General features: G+C 42.9%; 1 protein-coding gene across 1 annotated transcript in view; it reads right to left on the bottom strand.

Moving 5' to 3' along the window:
• Positions 1-978: 978 nt before the first annotated feature.
• PLCH2 (phospholipase C eta 2) overlaps positions 979-16,188 on the bottom strand; it is an 81,062-nt gene continuing 65,852 nt past the window's right edge. Inside the window, exons 17-23 of the mRNA XM_058854900.1 lie at positions 15,907-16,014; positions 15,610-15,734; positions 15,142-15,226; positions 14,504-14,650; positions 13,523-13,602; positions 8,966-9,305; positions 979-4,767 (exon numbers count right to left, since the gene is read on the bottom strand). Of these exons, the coding sequence (XP_058710883.1) occupies positions 3,032-4,767; positions 8,966-9,305; positions 13,523-13,602; positions 14,504-14,650; positions 15,142-15,226; positions 15,610-15,734; positions 15,907-16,014 (2,621 nt within the window). The 3' untranslated portion in view covers positions 979-3,031. The remainder of the gene's footprint in view (positions 4,768-8,965; positions 9,306-13,522; positions 13,603-14,503; positions 14,651-15,141; positions 15,227-15,609; positions 15,735-15,906; positions 16,015-16,188) is intronic.

The raw sequence follows: 16,188 nt of genomic DNA, 5'->3' as shown, positions 1-16,188 counted from the left end.
AAGGAGGAGACCACACCAAAGGACTGCAGCTCAGTCCAGCAGCTGGATGCTGCACCAAGACTCACAAAATTCTATTACTGGCCTGTGGTGATCCTGTAAAATTCCTCCCTTTGGAACTGTCTCCAGCAGCTGTGCCCATTTTTCCTGCACAATCAGCTTTGAAAGACACAATAGAATGTTCATTATCAGTGTTCCTGAAGGCCAAGCTGGAGGAATAGAGACCATAAATCCCATGTTTAGCAACATCCAATACACTGCTTGGGATCTGGAGACTGGATTTCGGATCATACAGTCTAATGTCTGAAATCCACATCCAGGAGTCTCAGGATGCACAGGAAGAACATAAGAATGAAGAGCAAAACTATGACCTTCTGCTGACTTAAATTGCAAATAATTCTTAAATGCTGGAATAAATTTCATTATAGGAATAAATAAATAAATACATGATGAATGGTTGGTCTTATGTAGTGTCACAAAACAGCTGTAAAAGTGGTTGCTACTAATTTGGAAGCAAGAGGGCAAATTTCACATGTAGCCTAATGAGTTAAATCCAGACACTGTTGGTTAAAATTCTGAACAAAGGTAAATGTTTTGATGTGATACATGATGATGCTTTCTGTGAGGTGTATTAATATAACAAGTATTGTTTAATCAATTAAAGATGAAAATAATCTGATCATGGGACTTACTCTTTGAGAAGACACAAACAGGCCTTTTAAACATTAACTTTCCAAAGCTGTCAAGTTGCATGTACTTGACATTAAAGCTACAAAAGCATTAAAGTTACAAAAGCAGTGACTTCCTGCAGCTTTTCAGCCCAAAATTAAAGTATTACAAGAATGATTTTTCGTCCAGAGAATTTTAATGAAATTTTCTTTGTGCTAGGACACAATGGGAGGCTCCTCTTGGCAGATCACACATTCTGCTGCAGCCTCACCTCCTTTCCTTCAGAGCCTGCAGCGATTCTGTGGGGTCACCTCAGTGCACATCCCAAACCTTTGCTGCACAAAGCTCTCCTGGGATCTGCAGGATCTGAGTCCCGCAGACAAGCTATGAAGACCTGAGCCAGGCTGGAAAACTGAGGGAATATTTTCACACAAAACATGCTGAAGAGCACTTGAAAAGATTTAATCAGAAAATTTAACCCCTCCAAACTTACATTTTGATATCTCAGAGTTTAAATTTTGTTACTGTTTTGGTATCTCAGAGTTTAAATTCTTGTGGCCAAGTGATACTAAAATTAGAACCAAGAGCCCCTTTCCAGCTCCACAAGTGACAACCCTTCCAGGAGGAGTGTGAAGGAAGTAAAATGTACTTTCACTGTGCACTTTGTTGGGACAGGAATAGAAGTGATTTTTCAATCAAGTGACAGGTGAAGAGCAAAATTGTACTGCAGCATTTTCAGCCAGACTTTAAACCCCCTCAGTGATAAAACAGGGCCATCTGTGTTACTTGTACAGCTGCTCCAGGATGGATCAGCTCCTTCTGTCTGTTTGGCTACTAATTCCACCAGTTCCCCCAGAATTTTCATCCTCACAGCCAGGGCTCTGCCCCAGCCCCTGTGTGTCTCACACCACAGAATGTCAGTCTCTGTCAATCCTTGCACATGTTCTGGAGAACCTGAGAAAATCTGAGTTAGGTCTGCACTGGCCACCACTCTGAAAAAAAGAGTAAAATTAATGTTATCCACAAAGGAAGTTGAAAAACAAAGCAGATAGAATAACCATGTTTGTGTATCACAAACCCCAGTGCTGTGTTATAGCTAAAGAGTCACCAGCTGGAAGGTTGAATATGTTTATTTTAGTAGTGTAAGGTGGTTTTACAAACAAATTCTTAAATTTTGCAATATACACAAAAGAATCATTAGAAAGGCAAAATCCTTTCAATAATAAGGACTCTGTGCAGTCTGAAATAAAATTAAACCTCTGTTTCTCTTTAAAATTCATCTCAGTAAATATTCTTGTATATCACTGATAAAATGTACATCTATAATAAATGACATCATAATTGGGGACTGGAGGGACACATGACAACATCTCTAAAAATAAAAAGTAAAAAAAAAAGGGGGAGGAAAAATTATTACTCTGCTTAGGTTGTTATTTAATTCTAAATATGTCCATCTGAAAAAATTAAATATCTCTCTTTTTTAAACATATCATTAAAAATTTTGCATGGCAGTGCAATACAGAAATAGTCAAATTAATCCAAAAGGTGCTATGTACAGCAGCATTGTTAAAATACCGTAAGAGACAGTGCTGTTTCAAGAAAAGACTAACATGCTTCGTAGCCATTTCTGAAGTAAAGTCAGAAGATATTTCCTGTCTATTTTTAGCTATTCCCTTCTCTCTCCTGTCTCAATTCCCTCAGACAATGCCTTGAGATAAGGAACAGTCACAGATCAGTTTCAGAGTGTTCATGTGTACATACATGTGCAGACATATCTTTGCATACACACAGCTGTATATATAGAGATATAGGTATATTTATAAAGAGATATATAAACAGGCTGGGTTTGTAAAAGCATTGCTTTGGAACAAGAGAGCTCTTCAAAGAGGAAATATGGATTTTCACCAAGATAAGCAGGTCCACGATGGAAGATGGACTGTATCTACTACATTATTAATTCACACCCTCAGAGGCCTCAAACTCTTACAGAAAATAAAATGTGATTCTAAGTCCAGCCTCCTTACATGGATCCATGATTTGTAAGAGCAAAATTTACCTTAGCTGTTGTTAGCATCACATTTAGCTATTAAACATCAAGGTTACTTATTGTCAGAAGAATTATTGAAATTAGTAAAGACCAAGAGCAAACTGCAAACACAAAAAGTGGTCACACACAAAGGAGGCCAACTTGGAGGCTGGGCAAAGTGCAATTAAAAATGAATCCTCATCTATTCTTTTGGAGTCGTGACATTAAGGGCTCAAGGGGAGGCCAGGAAGAACCAAGCCGTGGCAGGATGTTTTGGGCCTCTCAGGACACTGTGTTTTGCAGTGACAGGAGTGTAAACAGTGCCCAGTGCTGCCAGGGTCACAGTCTGAGCATGAAGAACACCTCGGTGTCTGCCCCACTGTCAGGCTGGGCTTTGGGCAAGGATGGCAGGGTGGTGTGGGCAGCAGGGTCGGTGCAGCCAGCCCTACCCACGCTACAGGCACCCTCAGGGTTGCCCCTCTCCTCAATGGGGCTCCCCCCAAGCTGTGCCCGGCCCTGTAGGCGCTGCCGCTCCTGGGCCTGCCGCGCTCTGTTGGCGATGTAGCGCACACGGCTCTGGCTGCGCGATGACGACCGGCGCAGCAGCCCAACACTCTCCCCCTCCTCCTCCGACTCAGTGGGCTCAAGGCTGATCGGGGAGGTGATGTCGTTTTCCTGTTGAAAGGCTGTCAGCTTCTTCAGCTGCTCAGTCAGTTTGTCCTGGGATTTGGCTGAGGGCCACAGGCCCGAGGAGCGGCGCTGCTCTCGCATGGAGCGGGTGACGAAGCTCCTGCTGATGCTGTGGTATTTGCTCTCAAAAGTGCATACAATGTCGTCAGACGTAAGGTCCCCAAGGCTTTTGGACTTTGTCTGGTTATTCCCAACCGTGTCATGCACTTTGGATTTGTTAGAGGACTGCCTGAGACTCTCCATGTAGAGTCTACTCCAGGTGTGCCTTCTAGGAATGGACGAGAACGTGTTCTGAGGGCTCCTGGCCAGGGGCCGGGGGCACAGCTCATCAGTTGGCGGCTGACCAGACCTCAGGTTGGGGTTGGACTTGCTCTTGCCTACCATCGGCATCTCGTTGCTGCAGGCGGTGGCGGAGCGTGGGCGCATCCCCTTCCTGATGGCCAGGGGCTCCAGGCTGTCATGGCGGATGCCCAGGTCCGGGAGGCTTTTGCGAGCCAGGCTGGGGAGAGAGAGGTCAATGACAGTGTCACTGGAGGACATGCTGGACGAGGAGGACATGCTGTCACGGTGGCTGCCGCAGTCTAGCTTGCTCCAGATCCGGTCATTGACAGTGGCATCGAAGTACACTTCTGCTGCTGGAGACAGGCTGCTTGTAATTTTTATTAAGGCTGAGGAGTCTGATGTCTTCAGTCCTTCACTCTTTGCCCTTCTTGCCAATGTGTAAGAGCTCATGTGAGAAATAGAGACAGGGAGAGCCTGTGCAGCCTGGGCTTTCTGGGGAGAATCTGCCTGTGTGCTGTTAATGACATTGCTTTGCTGGGGTGGAACAGCTGCCGCACCCAGGTTTTGCCCTTTGGATTCAGGGGTGCTTTTCATGTCTGCTAATACCTGACCTGGTTGGTTGTTTTGCTTTTGGCAGTTTCCTACAGGTTGGCCAGCACTGTGACCTGCTGCCTGTACCAGTCTGGCTTTTTGGGGATGTGCTGCTGATCCACCCCAATCTTCAGCCTCGCTGCACTGTGTCCAGCCATTTCCTTCTGTGGGACATTCTGCCACACTTGTCCTCTCACCCTCTGGGGCTACTAAACTTGTGTCAGCTGCTCTTGGGGCATCCTGCCCTTGGTCTTCTGCAGCCAGATTTGTTCCTTGTTCTCTGGAGGGTAGGAGCTCCTGAGGCTGCTTGGGTGTGCTGCTTCCCTCTGATGGAGCTTCAGTGGAATGATCAGACCCAGATCCTTCCTCAGAATCACTGTAAGGGGTAACGGGCAGAGGGAAGAGAAGGCTGCAGTGATGCCTCTCATTGGCAAGGACAGGCTCTTCTGTGATCGTTTCTAGGCTGCATAAAGAAGTGACTGACCTCTGGATTGAGAAGTAGCAGATGTCTGCTTGGGAGGCATGAAAAGAAAAAGAAACAAGAACAACAGAGATACAGGGTTAGTTATCTCTTACAAATGACAGCTTAGACTAAGATTCATTCCTTATGTGTTGCCATTTTGTTTTTAAGGTACTAGTTGTCTATGTTAATCATGATTTTAAAAATAACTTGTGATTTCAAATGCCTGGCCAAAGGCAGCAAAACATTTTGCACATTCAGTTTAAGCTGCACAAATCCCTCAGAAGAAATCTCAGTCCATGCACAGCAGCACCATGTGACTGTTCTGGTTTTCTTATCAAACAACAACAGTACCCAGAATTTTTTGCCCTTTGTGTCCCCTTTTGTAAGCCAACTTTGCTTCCTCCACCATCCAGCACCACTTGCTTCGCAGTTTTCCTTCTTTCCAGCACTCAAACAGGTCAGGGTATCAGAGCACAGTTGGATCATGTACAATAATCAAAACACCAGTTTGACCAGCAGATGTGATCCCAATAACCAACCACTCAGAAGAGAAGCAGCACAGGACTTGTGGAGCAGATTATAAATGATCTACACACAGTGGAATGTTGGCAATGGGACTTTTAAAAACAAAATAAAAGCTTTAAACAGACTTTATTCTTCTTAAAAAAACTTGGTAATTCCTATTTAAAAAAAACTCTGCAGACAGATGGGTCATGAACAGCAAGCTGAGAGTGCAGCCCTGGAGAATCCCTACAGCCACCAATTACCTGGGAGCCAAAGCAATCATGCCAAAAAGATTATTTCCCGTATCTCCAAAGCACAGTGCAGACATGCATTCCAGAACTAATAAAGCACCACCAAGCCAGACCACAATCTTAAGGATACACAAGCAGGTAATTATTGGGTAGCAAACAAACAGAAGCCAGGACTACAGGCAACAGGGTGCTCAAATCAGGGACACTCAGCAGACATTACCTTTGACTTGCTTGTCCTTTCAGTTCTTAACTAGAGAGAGAGTGTGCATGTAGAATAATAGGACAGAACAGAGGAAAAATCCAGTTAATGTAGGGAAGGCAGGTGCAGATAACAGGATAAATTAGTGCTGTGGGAGGGAAAGGAGACATACAGGAATATTCACACATGGTTGTAGGATCCTAAGAATTTCTGACCAACCAGAGCACTCAATGGAATCCACACATGGACAGACATTAAGTTAATTTTTTTTTATCACACAAGAATGAAAATATTTATTAGTGTTGAAGAAACACACTCCACTGGACAAGGGAATGGAATCACAGAATCACGGAATCACAAAGTGGTTTGTGGCAGAAAGGACCCTAAAAATCAAGTTTCAAGTACCCTGACATAGGAAATGACACTTTCCAGGCTGCTTAGAGGAAGTTGGACTCCTCTTCTCCAAAGCCCTCTCCTAATGGAAAACATCACCTGCACTCCCAGAACCTGCCCAGGGAATACCAGGCCTTTCCTTTGGCATGAGGATTTCCAGCCCAGGGCAGGAACTCAGGGATGGGAGCAGCTCTTTCCTGGCCTGTCCTGCATTAGCTGGTAGTGTTGGAAGGGAATCAGGCATGTGTGCCCATAATCCAAATCCAACATTCCAGACTCTCAGTGTCTGGAGGAGTGTCCAGAAGGGCCCAGAGCTGATCAGACTTATGAACTCTCCTTCTCCCTATCCACCAGCAAAGACTGGGGCACGCTTGGAAGGGAAATCACTGAAAAATGTAACCCTGGTGCCATAATGGGCCAGCTATAGTTTCCTGCCTTATCCCGGGGGCACACTTCCCCCAGCAGAATACCAATTCCCAAGTGCAGCCTTGGAGCTGGTTTCCCTGGTTTCCTGGCCCAAGGCACAGCCTTGCAGGAGGATGGGAAAGGGAGCTGTTTGTGAAAACAGAGGGGCTGTCATTGGACCAGCAGCAGCCAGTCCAAGGCACCATTTCATCATTTTAAGGGTTTGCTGATTCCATGCTTGGGAAGTCAGATGGATTTAATCAAATTTCAAGCATATCACAATATTTGTTTAGTGACTTGGGGGGCTGATGGGGGAGCTGGCACTGATAATGGGAAATGGTTTCATATGTCACAGTACTCAGAGTTTGTGAAAAGCCCAATGCCAATAATTTAGGCATAGAAAGAGTTCTGCTGCTTTGGATTAACTGCAAGACACAGGAACCAGCAAACTTCTCCCCTCCCATTGTCCTGGTATTTTCCTAAAAGCCCAAAGCAGATATTGGAAAAATATGTTAAAAAAATAGAAGGTACATTGCAGACACCCAACCAGATTAAACTGGTCAAATAAATAAAATATCTCAAATTTCTGTCTGAGGCTTTCAAAGAAGCCCACTATAGGAGGGCAGTCAGAATCTGTTACTAAAAAGCGGATTACATCTTAGGAAAGGCACCAAAGTCACTTCACGGTTCCTGAAAATGTAATCATCAGTGTCCAAATTTCTTGGACAATTAATGAGGAAGGTGAGGGATTTGAAGAGGAGCTCTTGCAGCCACAGCCAAAAGCTGTACTTCTTACTTTCTCCTTACAATTCTGTAAAGCAGCAAATTCTTATCAAAATCTCTTTCCTACTCTCCCATGCCAGCCAAATTAAGAGGAAAAATGCCATTTTTCTTACTAAAAGATATCCTTTGATCTCCCATCTTTACAAACCCCCAGTTCATGGTACAGGTGCAGTCACACAGTCCCAGTGATGACACTCCTGTTTCTGGCATGAAACAACCACAAAATACTGCAGCTTTAGGAATTTTCTTCTAAGTGGGCACATTTTGGTTTGCAGTGGGGAATGCCAGGAGTGGCCCAGCCTGGCATATCACACACTCTGCTGCTCTGTGCTGCGCAGCTCTGCCTTCAGAGCCAGGGAATGTGTCAAACAGTACAGCAGAAATGTTTGCATACAAATTTAGGACTAGAATGGGCTACTGTGCTTATAAAATATGGTCTCCTGAACACTCCAGAGCAGAGAATTCCATCCAGTAATTCCAGGACTGACAGCAGTGATTTTGCAAGATCTTTGAGGAGGGAATAGGTTTATTGTTAAAAGAGAGCACATTAGACATCATCCCTGATGTGGTTATCCCTCAGTGGAACACAAAGGCTGATAAATGGAAATATTGTTTGTTGATATGGGTTTTCCGTATTCAATCTCATTTAATGCTCTGGTTTGGATCTTAAAATTTACTTAGTATCATACCACATTCACTAAGGAAACCAAGGAAACAAAAACCCTGAACAAACAACCCCAACATTTATGGACTACTGACAGTGTCACTACCGCAGATGGTTAACTAGGCATGGTAAGGACTAATCTAAACCAGACACATCTACAAAAAAGAAAATAAAAATATTTATGCAGATTTGTTTTTTGTTATTGACAAAATTAAAAAAAAAGACCTCTTGACAGCCAAACAACATAGAGGAGCTTCTAAGTAAGAATGCTATGCAGAAGCTGAGACAATGATGTAATCTACAGTGGAGAAGGGTGAAGAAAATCTGGTCTTACCAGTAAAGAATATGGGGGATTTACTTCGAATTTCCTCCAGTTTTTGAACGAACAAGGCATTCATTTCCCTCTGTAGGGTGCCCACTTGCCTTCGAGAAGGTTCAGACCAGTGCTTGGGGAATTCTGGGCTTCCAAGGCTTTCTAGACTGCTGGAGTTTGAGGATATAGAGCCATTGCTGGCTGCAACCAAGTTGACAGTGCTTCCATACTTGCCACCTGATGGGCACTGCCACCACTGCCGGGAATGAGCCTTTATTCCGTGACACTTAGAATCACCACTTGTCTTCCCTGGGGTCACAAAATACTGAGTGCTCCTTGTCAGATCATCTGCAGTTCCAGGGCTGCTGCAAGCCTGCAAATCTGAGTGTGGCCTGGGCTGCCCTCTGACAACCCAGGTCCTGAGCTCTACCCTCTCCTCTGCACTGCTGGTCTGCCCAGGGTGGAGGGGGTCTCTAGCAATGGGCCTGCCAGTGTGGTCACTCCATGGCCCCTCTGGGTCAGGGCTCTCTTTGGAACCAATCATGCATTTCATGCAGTTGGTGGCCACTCCAATCCTGCCCGAGCTGTTGATGGCACAGCGGGCGAAGACGCTTTGCTTCTCGCCCTGGGGCTCCTGCAGCCTCACCCTGTGTGCCCTGGGCAAGGGCTCACTGAAAGGAGCCCCGGGGTGGGCACAGCTCTGCCCTGGCCCTTTGGGAGAGCCCTGGGCCTTACCTTTCAAGCCCTTGCCAGGTGCCTCCCCACTGGCACCGTCTCGGGGAGCTGGGGACAGGGAAGTACTCTCTGGCTCTTGCACAAAGCGAGGCTGGGAGGCAGCTTCCACTTCCCGCCCTTCTCCAGCCCCTGCAGAGCTGCTGTCCTTTGTATCAAAAGCAATTTCGGGAAAGCCCTTCTTGTTCTTCTTCTGGCTCTTGGTGGGTGCACTGGCTGTCCGTCGCAGGATGTGGCTGCTAAAGGAATGTTTGCGATGGAGCTGCCCAGCAGCATGACTGTCCAGAGAGGCCTGCTTTGGATTTCTGAGAAATAGCCCTTTTAGACCTAGAGCTTGTTTGGCCTACAAAAGAAATAAGGAAAGATTAAAAATATAAAAAGTCCCTTATAAAAAATGCAAGGCTCTTCCTCTGGGCATAGGAACTCATGAGCAAATGATCATTCACATACAGAGTCTCCTGCTATATTCCTACCATCAGCATGAGAACTGACCCGGAAATAGGACAGGCATTAAAAATGAAAAAAAATCACTAACAGCAGCTTTCCAAAATAACACATTTCTTTTTTTTCTTTTTCTCAGCTATGTTTTTAGATAACATTTTCCAGCCACACTTATCTCTGTATTTGTCATCATTTTCTTTCTAGCATGTAACTACTTACAACATCTACATAAACATTAGAGCTATCGAGAAGACAAAAAAAAAAAGAAATACTTCTGTCTACAAGAATTTCATTCTGAAAGCTGAAGAGTTTCTCAGTTTCACCCAAAGCAGGTGTATTTAATGTTCTTGTTGTAAATGCATTTTCTAGGAACTGCTGGGAAATAAACACTGACCATAAAATAGAATAATTTTTCAGTATAAATGAGATTTACACTTCAATTGAATTGAGCATGGTCACGAACAGCAGTTAACCATACACACACAAAAGATCATTGAATATTTCAATTTCTACCTGTGTGATTACATTTTGGTAATTTTTCCTACCATACAACACTTATCCCAAGACACTCGTGTATGTTTTCAGCACTGAGGAAACACACTATAAACAAGGGAAGTTAGTCAGTGTCATAATACAGTTCTCCATAGTCATCAGTAGTTATTTAAGCATTAAACACATAAATTCACCATCATAAATTTCCCACCACCATACAACTGATTTACATTTCAATGAAACAGAGTTCCAGCATTCCTGCAGACATTCCAGGTGTACTTGCCAACTTTTCAAGCAGCAGGCTGATGCCTGAAACAGTGTTGGTTTGCTCAGAGATCACTTAAAGCACAGAAAGATATTTCTCTTTTAATCTATTTCTCCCCATTTGTTCTCTTTATTTCCCAGTTAGATCAGACTTTTGAGCATCAAGAACAAATAAACCCAGAGTACATCATGATGGAAGTGCATTTTAAGAAGCCCATGATGGAACCTGACCCGCAACCATGCTTGCTGGCACTCACAGCACTGTTCCAGTTTTGCCCTGTGATGTCACATGAGGTCACATTTCTGCAGTGCCAAACAACGGCACAGAAGTGTCTCATTTAAATTACAATGGTATTTCACCCCCAAATAAACATTTAAGTGCATGCTCATGCATTTCCAATTCTGCTGTGCAGGACTTAATGGACAGATATTGGCTGCCCTGTGCACTGAGCCTGGGCTAAGAACTGCTTTTAGCCTGAGCGTCCTCCCCAAGCTGCCATGAGTGACCAAGGTTTATTTGGCTGACACAAGGACCAATAAAAGTGTTCATAATATTACTTTATAAAATAATATTTAGTGAATTATAATTGTCAGAAGTTTAGTTATCATATGCCAATTTCCGGTGTGAGTAGAACATTATCAAAAATTTAGTATAAGATAAAGATGATAAAGGGATTGATTTTTCCCATGCAAGGCAAATATTAAATACTGGAAGATCTGTGAGAGCCAGACTATTGAACAGTCTGCTTGGATTACTGGGAGACAAGCTGGAAAGTACACAATTTTTTTCTATAACAATTAGACAATATAAATATTTGCAAAACCCAGGAAAAAACTGTCATACAAACAACACAGACAAATAATATCCACCAAAAAGAAAAGGGAAGCACTGATGGAATGGGTGACACGCAGTGCAGGGTCCCAGGTGTTATTCTGGTTTGCTTGGTGCAGCTTTGTTAAGCTGGACACTATTGCTTGAATCAATGGAGCGATTCAAGAACCCAAAGGCAGATTTGGTTAACTTGGGGGGAAAAAAAGCTTTTAAAAGAAGGAAAAAAATAAAAGAGAGCAATTTTGAGGGAGATCCAGGACATCGTGCTTTCAGCTTCCAGCCCAGCTTTTACAGGGCTGTTTCACTCTCTAAAGAAGACTTGAAAAACAGCATACAGGCTTTCCCACAATTTAGCAAATGATTCACTGTCAATGCTCTTTTCGTGTGAAGGAAGGGGTTTGAATTATTGTCCTCAAGAGAAAAGACAGGAGAGGGAGAGGCTGAGAGAAGGGGGAGCATGGCAGGACTTTTATCCTGGATCTGCTTCACACAGGGAGGGCTCTCTGGCTGTCAATGACCCCACAGGAGTGACCCAGTCAAATGTCACAATTCATGTTCCATGAGTTGGAGAGCTCGAAAAATGCTAAGAAGGAAACATTGATGCTAATGAAGCTACCAGCTCAAGGCATGCAGGTGTGTGGTGGTGTCTGCACCTCCCTGAGACAGGAGGGGTACCTTCAAGGCGTCTAAAAATGCTCTGCTTCTAAAAGGAGACTTTTTTGACATAGAGAAGCCCACTGAAATCACAAACAGACAGAGTAAAGGCAGAGTAACAGTGAGGGAGGATCTCAGATATAGGCACATCTAGAATAACCACAAGAAATTCTGCAGTACATGAGCACACCACAGAAGAGACAGAAACAAAGAACAGCCTTTCCAGGAAACAGAGCAATCTGAAAGAGATTTCAGACACAAGTTAAGATGAAAAAAAAACCATCTAAGACTGTTTTAGAAATACCAAGCTACTGAGCGGGTGGAAAATCTCCATTTATAAAAAAGTCTCAAAATGTAAATGTTTGCATTAGAATCTCTGGATTAATAAAGAATGGGTAAAATCAGGCTGATAATTGGGGTGATTTTTCTGCCCATAAATAAGAGATGAGAAAAGAAAAAAATCTAATTTGGACAGCACTCTGTTAACCGAAAATCAAAGCAAAAAGTGATTCAGACAAACTAAACCAGAAAGAGATGTGTAATATATGTTCCACATTTTCAGTAGTTTTTATTAAAAATTATAAATTACAAAAAAAACAAAAAAAACCAAAACCACAACACATACAGGCTTTCCTTCCAAATCCTTGTATTTTGTCAGTGCACAGAATCACTTCTTAACACCAGCAAACCCAGAGAGACTGCAGTGACAATGAGAAGCAACCAAGGAACACCAGAAAAAAATCTATGTCCCAAAAATACTGCCAAAGTTTAAATGGACAGGTTGCCCTTCTGCAAACTACCACCAGCCAGTCACTCATGAAGAAGTCAGTAAGAGCAAATAATTATGAAACACTAGGAAATTTGGGCTAAACAGAGAATTTGCCAAAGGAGATCGGAATTGAAAATACTTCAAACATTCACAGAGGATGAACACGGTCCTTTCCATTAAACACTGCTGGCAAGGGCAGCAACTTGGGAGCTGATGGAGTTCAGGAACTAGGAGGTGATTAAAGTCTAGCAGTTAAAAAAAGTTGTTTTCCTGTTCAGGAATTGCTCGAATTGCCCTTTGGAGGAGGACCTGGGCATTCCCAGGCCGTTGGATGCCTCCTCCTGCTGTCGTGATGCTGACATTGCACCTTGCTGCTGCGGGACCAAGATCCTCAAGGCCTTGCAAGGTGCTTTGTACCTGAATTTCATTGACATTAACAGCACAGAACACTGCACTGAGAGGACAGGAGCTGTCACATTTTTATCTGGTCTAGGAAAAGTCTAAAATTAGGGCTTTACTTTTGTGGGAATTGAGATGTGGCTCCTTGAGAGTTATTAATTTCCTGCATGCGAAGCAAATGAACCCTTAATAACAGAAAAGGAGTGTAAATATGTCCAACTATTACTAGAATCACCTTTCCTCTGCATTTTAAGAGTTATTATGGTAAAAAAAATCGAAAGCAAATAAGCTTGAAGAATTTAATTAAATTTAAAATGCCAAAACATCAGACAGAGCCTTTATAGCATCAGTTTTGCAGGGAACAAGTGCTCAGGGTTAAGGTGTGTAACCTTTGGTTCAGCAAGGTGCACTCACAGGATTGGACAAAATCACATTATTTATATAAATGTGTGTGCTGCAATGAAATAACTTTCCCTTATGGCTTCCTCAAAAAGGTACTGCAAGAATATCTTTTATAAATTCCCTACGATTTGCCTTTATCTCCATGGATATTCAGAAAGATCTCAGGCTACCATGACAAGCACAGAGATAAATTTTACTCTAAGTGAACAAAAATGTCAGCCTGGACCTTCACCCACTGAGCTTCCCTGGTGTGATATGAGATCCTAGCAGCTCCTGTGAGGGTGTTGCACACTGCAGAGACACTCACCTTACCACAGATGTCATTTATAGCCACATGCACAAAGATGGAAGCCTCTTCTATGCCTTCCAGGTACACGTGTCTGTAACCTGAAACAGAGGGAGCAGAGCTGGCTCAGGGTTGGGACAGGTCACAGGAGGAGCAGCTGGAGACTTTCCTTTTGTGAGCAGCAGAAGAGATCAAGCAGATTTCTCCCAACTCCTTCTCACAGTGAGGATCCAAGCTCAAGCATCACCTTGTCACACTCAGGTACCTGAGCCACACCACTTTCAAACTTCACCCCCATTTTTTGTCATGATTTCATAAAACAGCCCTGCCCTGTTTCATCCAGGGTCCATTATTGCTGCTGTCAAGCCACAATTTAAACTTGGCCACATTATCTCCTCTGGACTTCCAGTCCATTATTAAGACTGCAAACCTTTCATCCAAGGTCAGTTTACTGAGACTGGATTTTTTTTTAATCTTAAACACAAACTTCTTCTTTACTTTGAAAGGAAAGAAAAATACACAATAAGCTTTAATGTGAAAGAGGACTGAACTTAAAACAGAAAGAGGAAATTGTCAGAAAATTGCATTTAATAACATGGATTTCATCATTAGAATAGGTAACTTTCTGTTCTGTGTTAAACTACTACACATAGTCATAAATCCAAGCAAAACACTAGAGTTTTTTCAAAAACTGGTGTAAAGAAAGAGGGGAAAAAGCACTAAAGGAGTAAGGATTCTGTACAGCAGTCTGCCAAGCTCACAGTATTTACCCATGCTGCTTAACAATCTTACCCATTTTTTCAAAATCTAGTCCCAAAAGTCTAGAGTTAATTGATTTAATCTTCATCACCATATCAGTCAGTAGCTGACTAAGGCAGAGAACTCAGGGCCCAAACTCCAGTCTCTTGTTCTAGCTAGAAATTTCTGCAGCAGATACATTAATTTTCATTTTTCACAGGAAAAATCCCAGCCCATTAATTTGGGATGTCACCTTTCTCTTACCTGGCATCATACTGCTGAAGGCTATTGTCCTCTGCCCGATGAAATCCCTCCCAATGGGGTCGTGATCCCACACGAGGAACCGGATCAGGGCAATCTCTGGCATGTGGACTGTGAACACCAATGTCTCCTCCCACATGGGGTTAAAACCTTGCAAGGGGGAAATCGGCATTCAGGTATCTCATTCACAAGAAACAAGAAGTCTGCCTACCCAAGGAATACCTCAGCTGCAGTGTCATTCTAGTTTTCCTGACAGATTGATTGTTGTTCTTGGAAAATCCAGTACTCCCATAAAGAACAGCACAAGGATTTGCAAGGAACAAGTATTGGGTCTTACCTAAATTTGGCCCTGCTTCCAGCAGGGGTTTGGCCAACCTGTCTTTTGACCACAGCAAGTTCAAAATACGCTTCTCTCACACATAATGAGAAAACAAATGTCTTGTTTCACAACAAGATCTTCAGCACATTTATACCAATTCTAACAAGTCAAAATCCAAGTCTAATTAACATTAAAAATGCTAAAATCCGATTTTCAGTGCTTTGTCATAATAGGCACCAAATCTTATCTACTCCTCATGAAAAAGATTTGCCTGAAAGAGGATGTTTCAGTCATAAAAAACCTAAATCCCAGATAATCTTACCGTTATCATCAACTACTCTGGTTTGTTCTTTGAAGCAATCAACAGGTAAGCCTATAACTTCTACTTCAACAAATGGATCTATGATCTGAAAAACAAAGAGCAGCAAATATTGAAAAGAAAGAGTAACGAAGATGAAACCCAAGCAAATCGCTTTTATAGTATGGGCACGGTACACAAATGTCTGGGTAATTACTGGTCCTGAGCCCTATGGAGTGGATTATTAAATTGATAAGATCTCACTTTTTTCTGCTTCTCCTGGAAGTACTGTGTTGGCAATTAGAGGAAAACTATCAAACCACTGCTGTGATGCTTAAAAGTGAAGAAAACCACCTGAAGATGTAGGATGTTCATGGCCTAATTTATTGTGTCTCCTGACAATAACTGTAGGATGTGAAATCCTCATCCTTAGCTCAGCCAGTATGGAAATAAACCTGCATCACAAAGTAACAATCACCAGCTGTCCCATACCTCTCCTCTATCTCCCAGCATGGAATCACGTGGTTTGGGAAGTTGTTGACCACTGATAATTCTTAGAACTAGCTGTTTCTTCAATTGACCAGGCAGTGGGTCTTCAGAATTTGGATTAAAGACACCTGTAAGAATGAAGAGTCCCATAGTGTGAAAGTGCAACATGACTTTAATGACAGATACCTTCTGGCTCGTTTGCTTATAGCAGAAATACATCTTTAAACAAACTGTAACGAGGCCTCACACTCAATCCTGTCATGCAATCAGTGATCCACTGGTTTTGCTGGTTTTCCTTACCTTGACACATGCAGTTTGGTTTGAGGACATAGCCACAGTTCCCATTGGCACTAAACTTGGCCCGGTTCAGCTGCAGCATCCTCCCCTCTGACTGGTAGTTTAGTGCAACTATTTAAAAAAAGAAATCAGATTCAAATTTGACTTCTTAGATGCAAAAAATAATAAGGAAAATTATTCTCTTATATTACAGCTTCAGGGAGAGAAGCTCTCCAGAAGAGCTAAACTCTGAAGCCCTCTTTCATTTGAGAAGTTAATTTATTTCCATTTACCAGACACCTCCTT

The sequence above is a fragment of the Poecile atricapillus genome, chromosome 22, assembly GCF_030490865.1.
Source record: "Poecile atricapillus isolate bPoeAtr1 chromosome 22, bPoeAtr1.hap1, whole genome shotgun sequence".
Classification (NCBI taxonomy): domain Eukaryota; kingdom Metazoa; phylum Chordata; class Aves; order Passeriformes; family Paridae; genus Poecile; species Poecile atricapillus.
The sequence above is the reverse complement of the archived record's forward strand: the minus strand, read 5'-3'. Positions and strand labels throughout refer to the sequence as shown.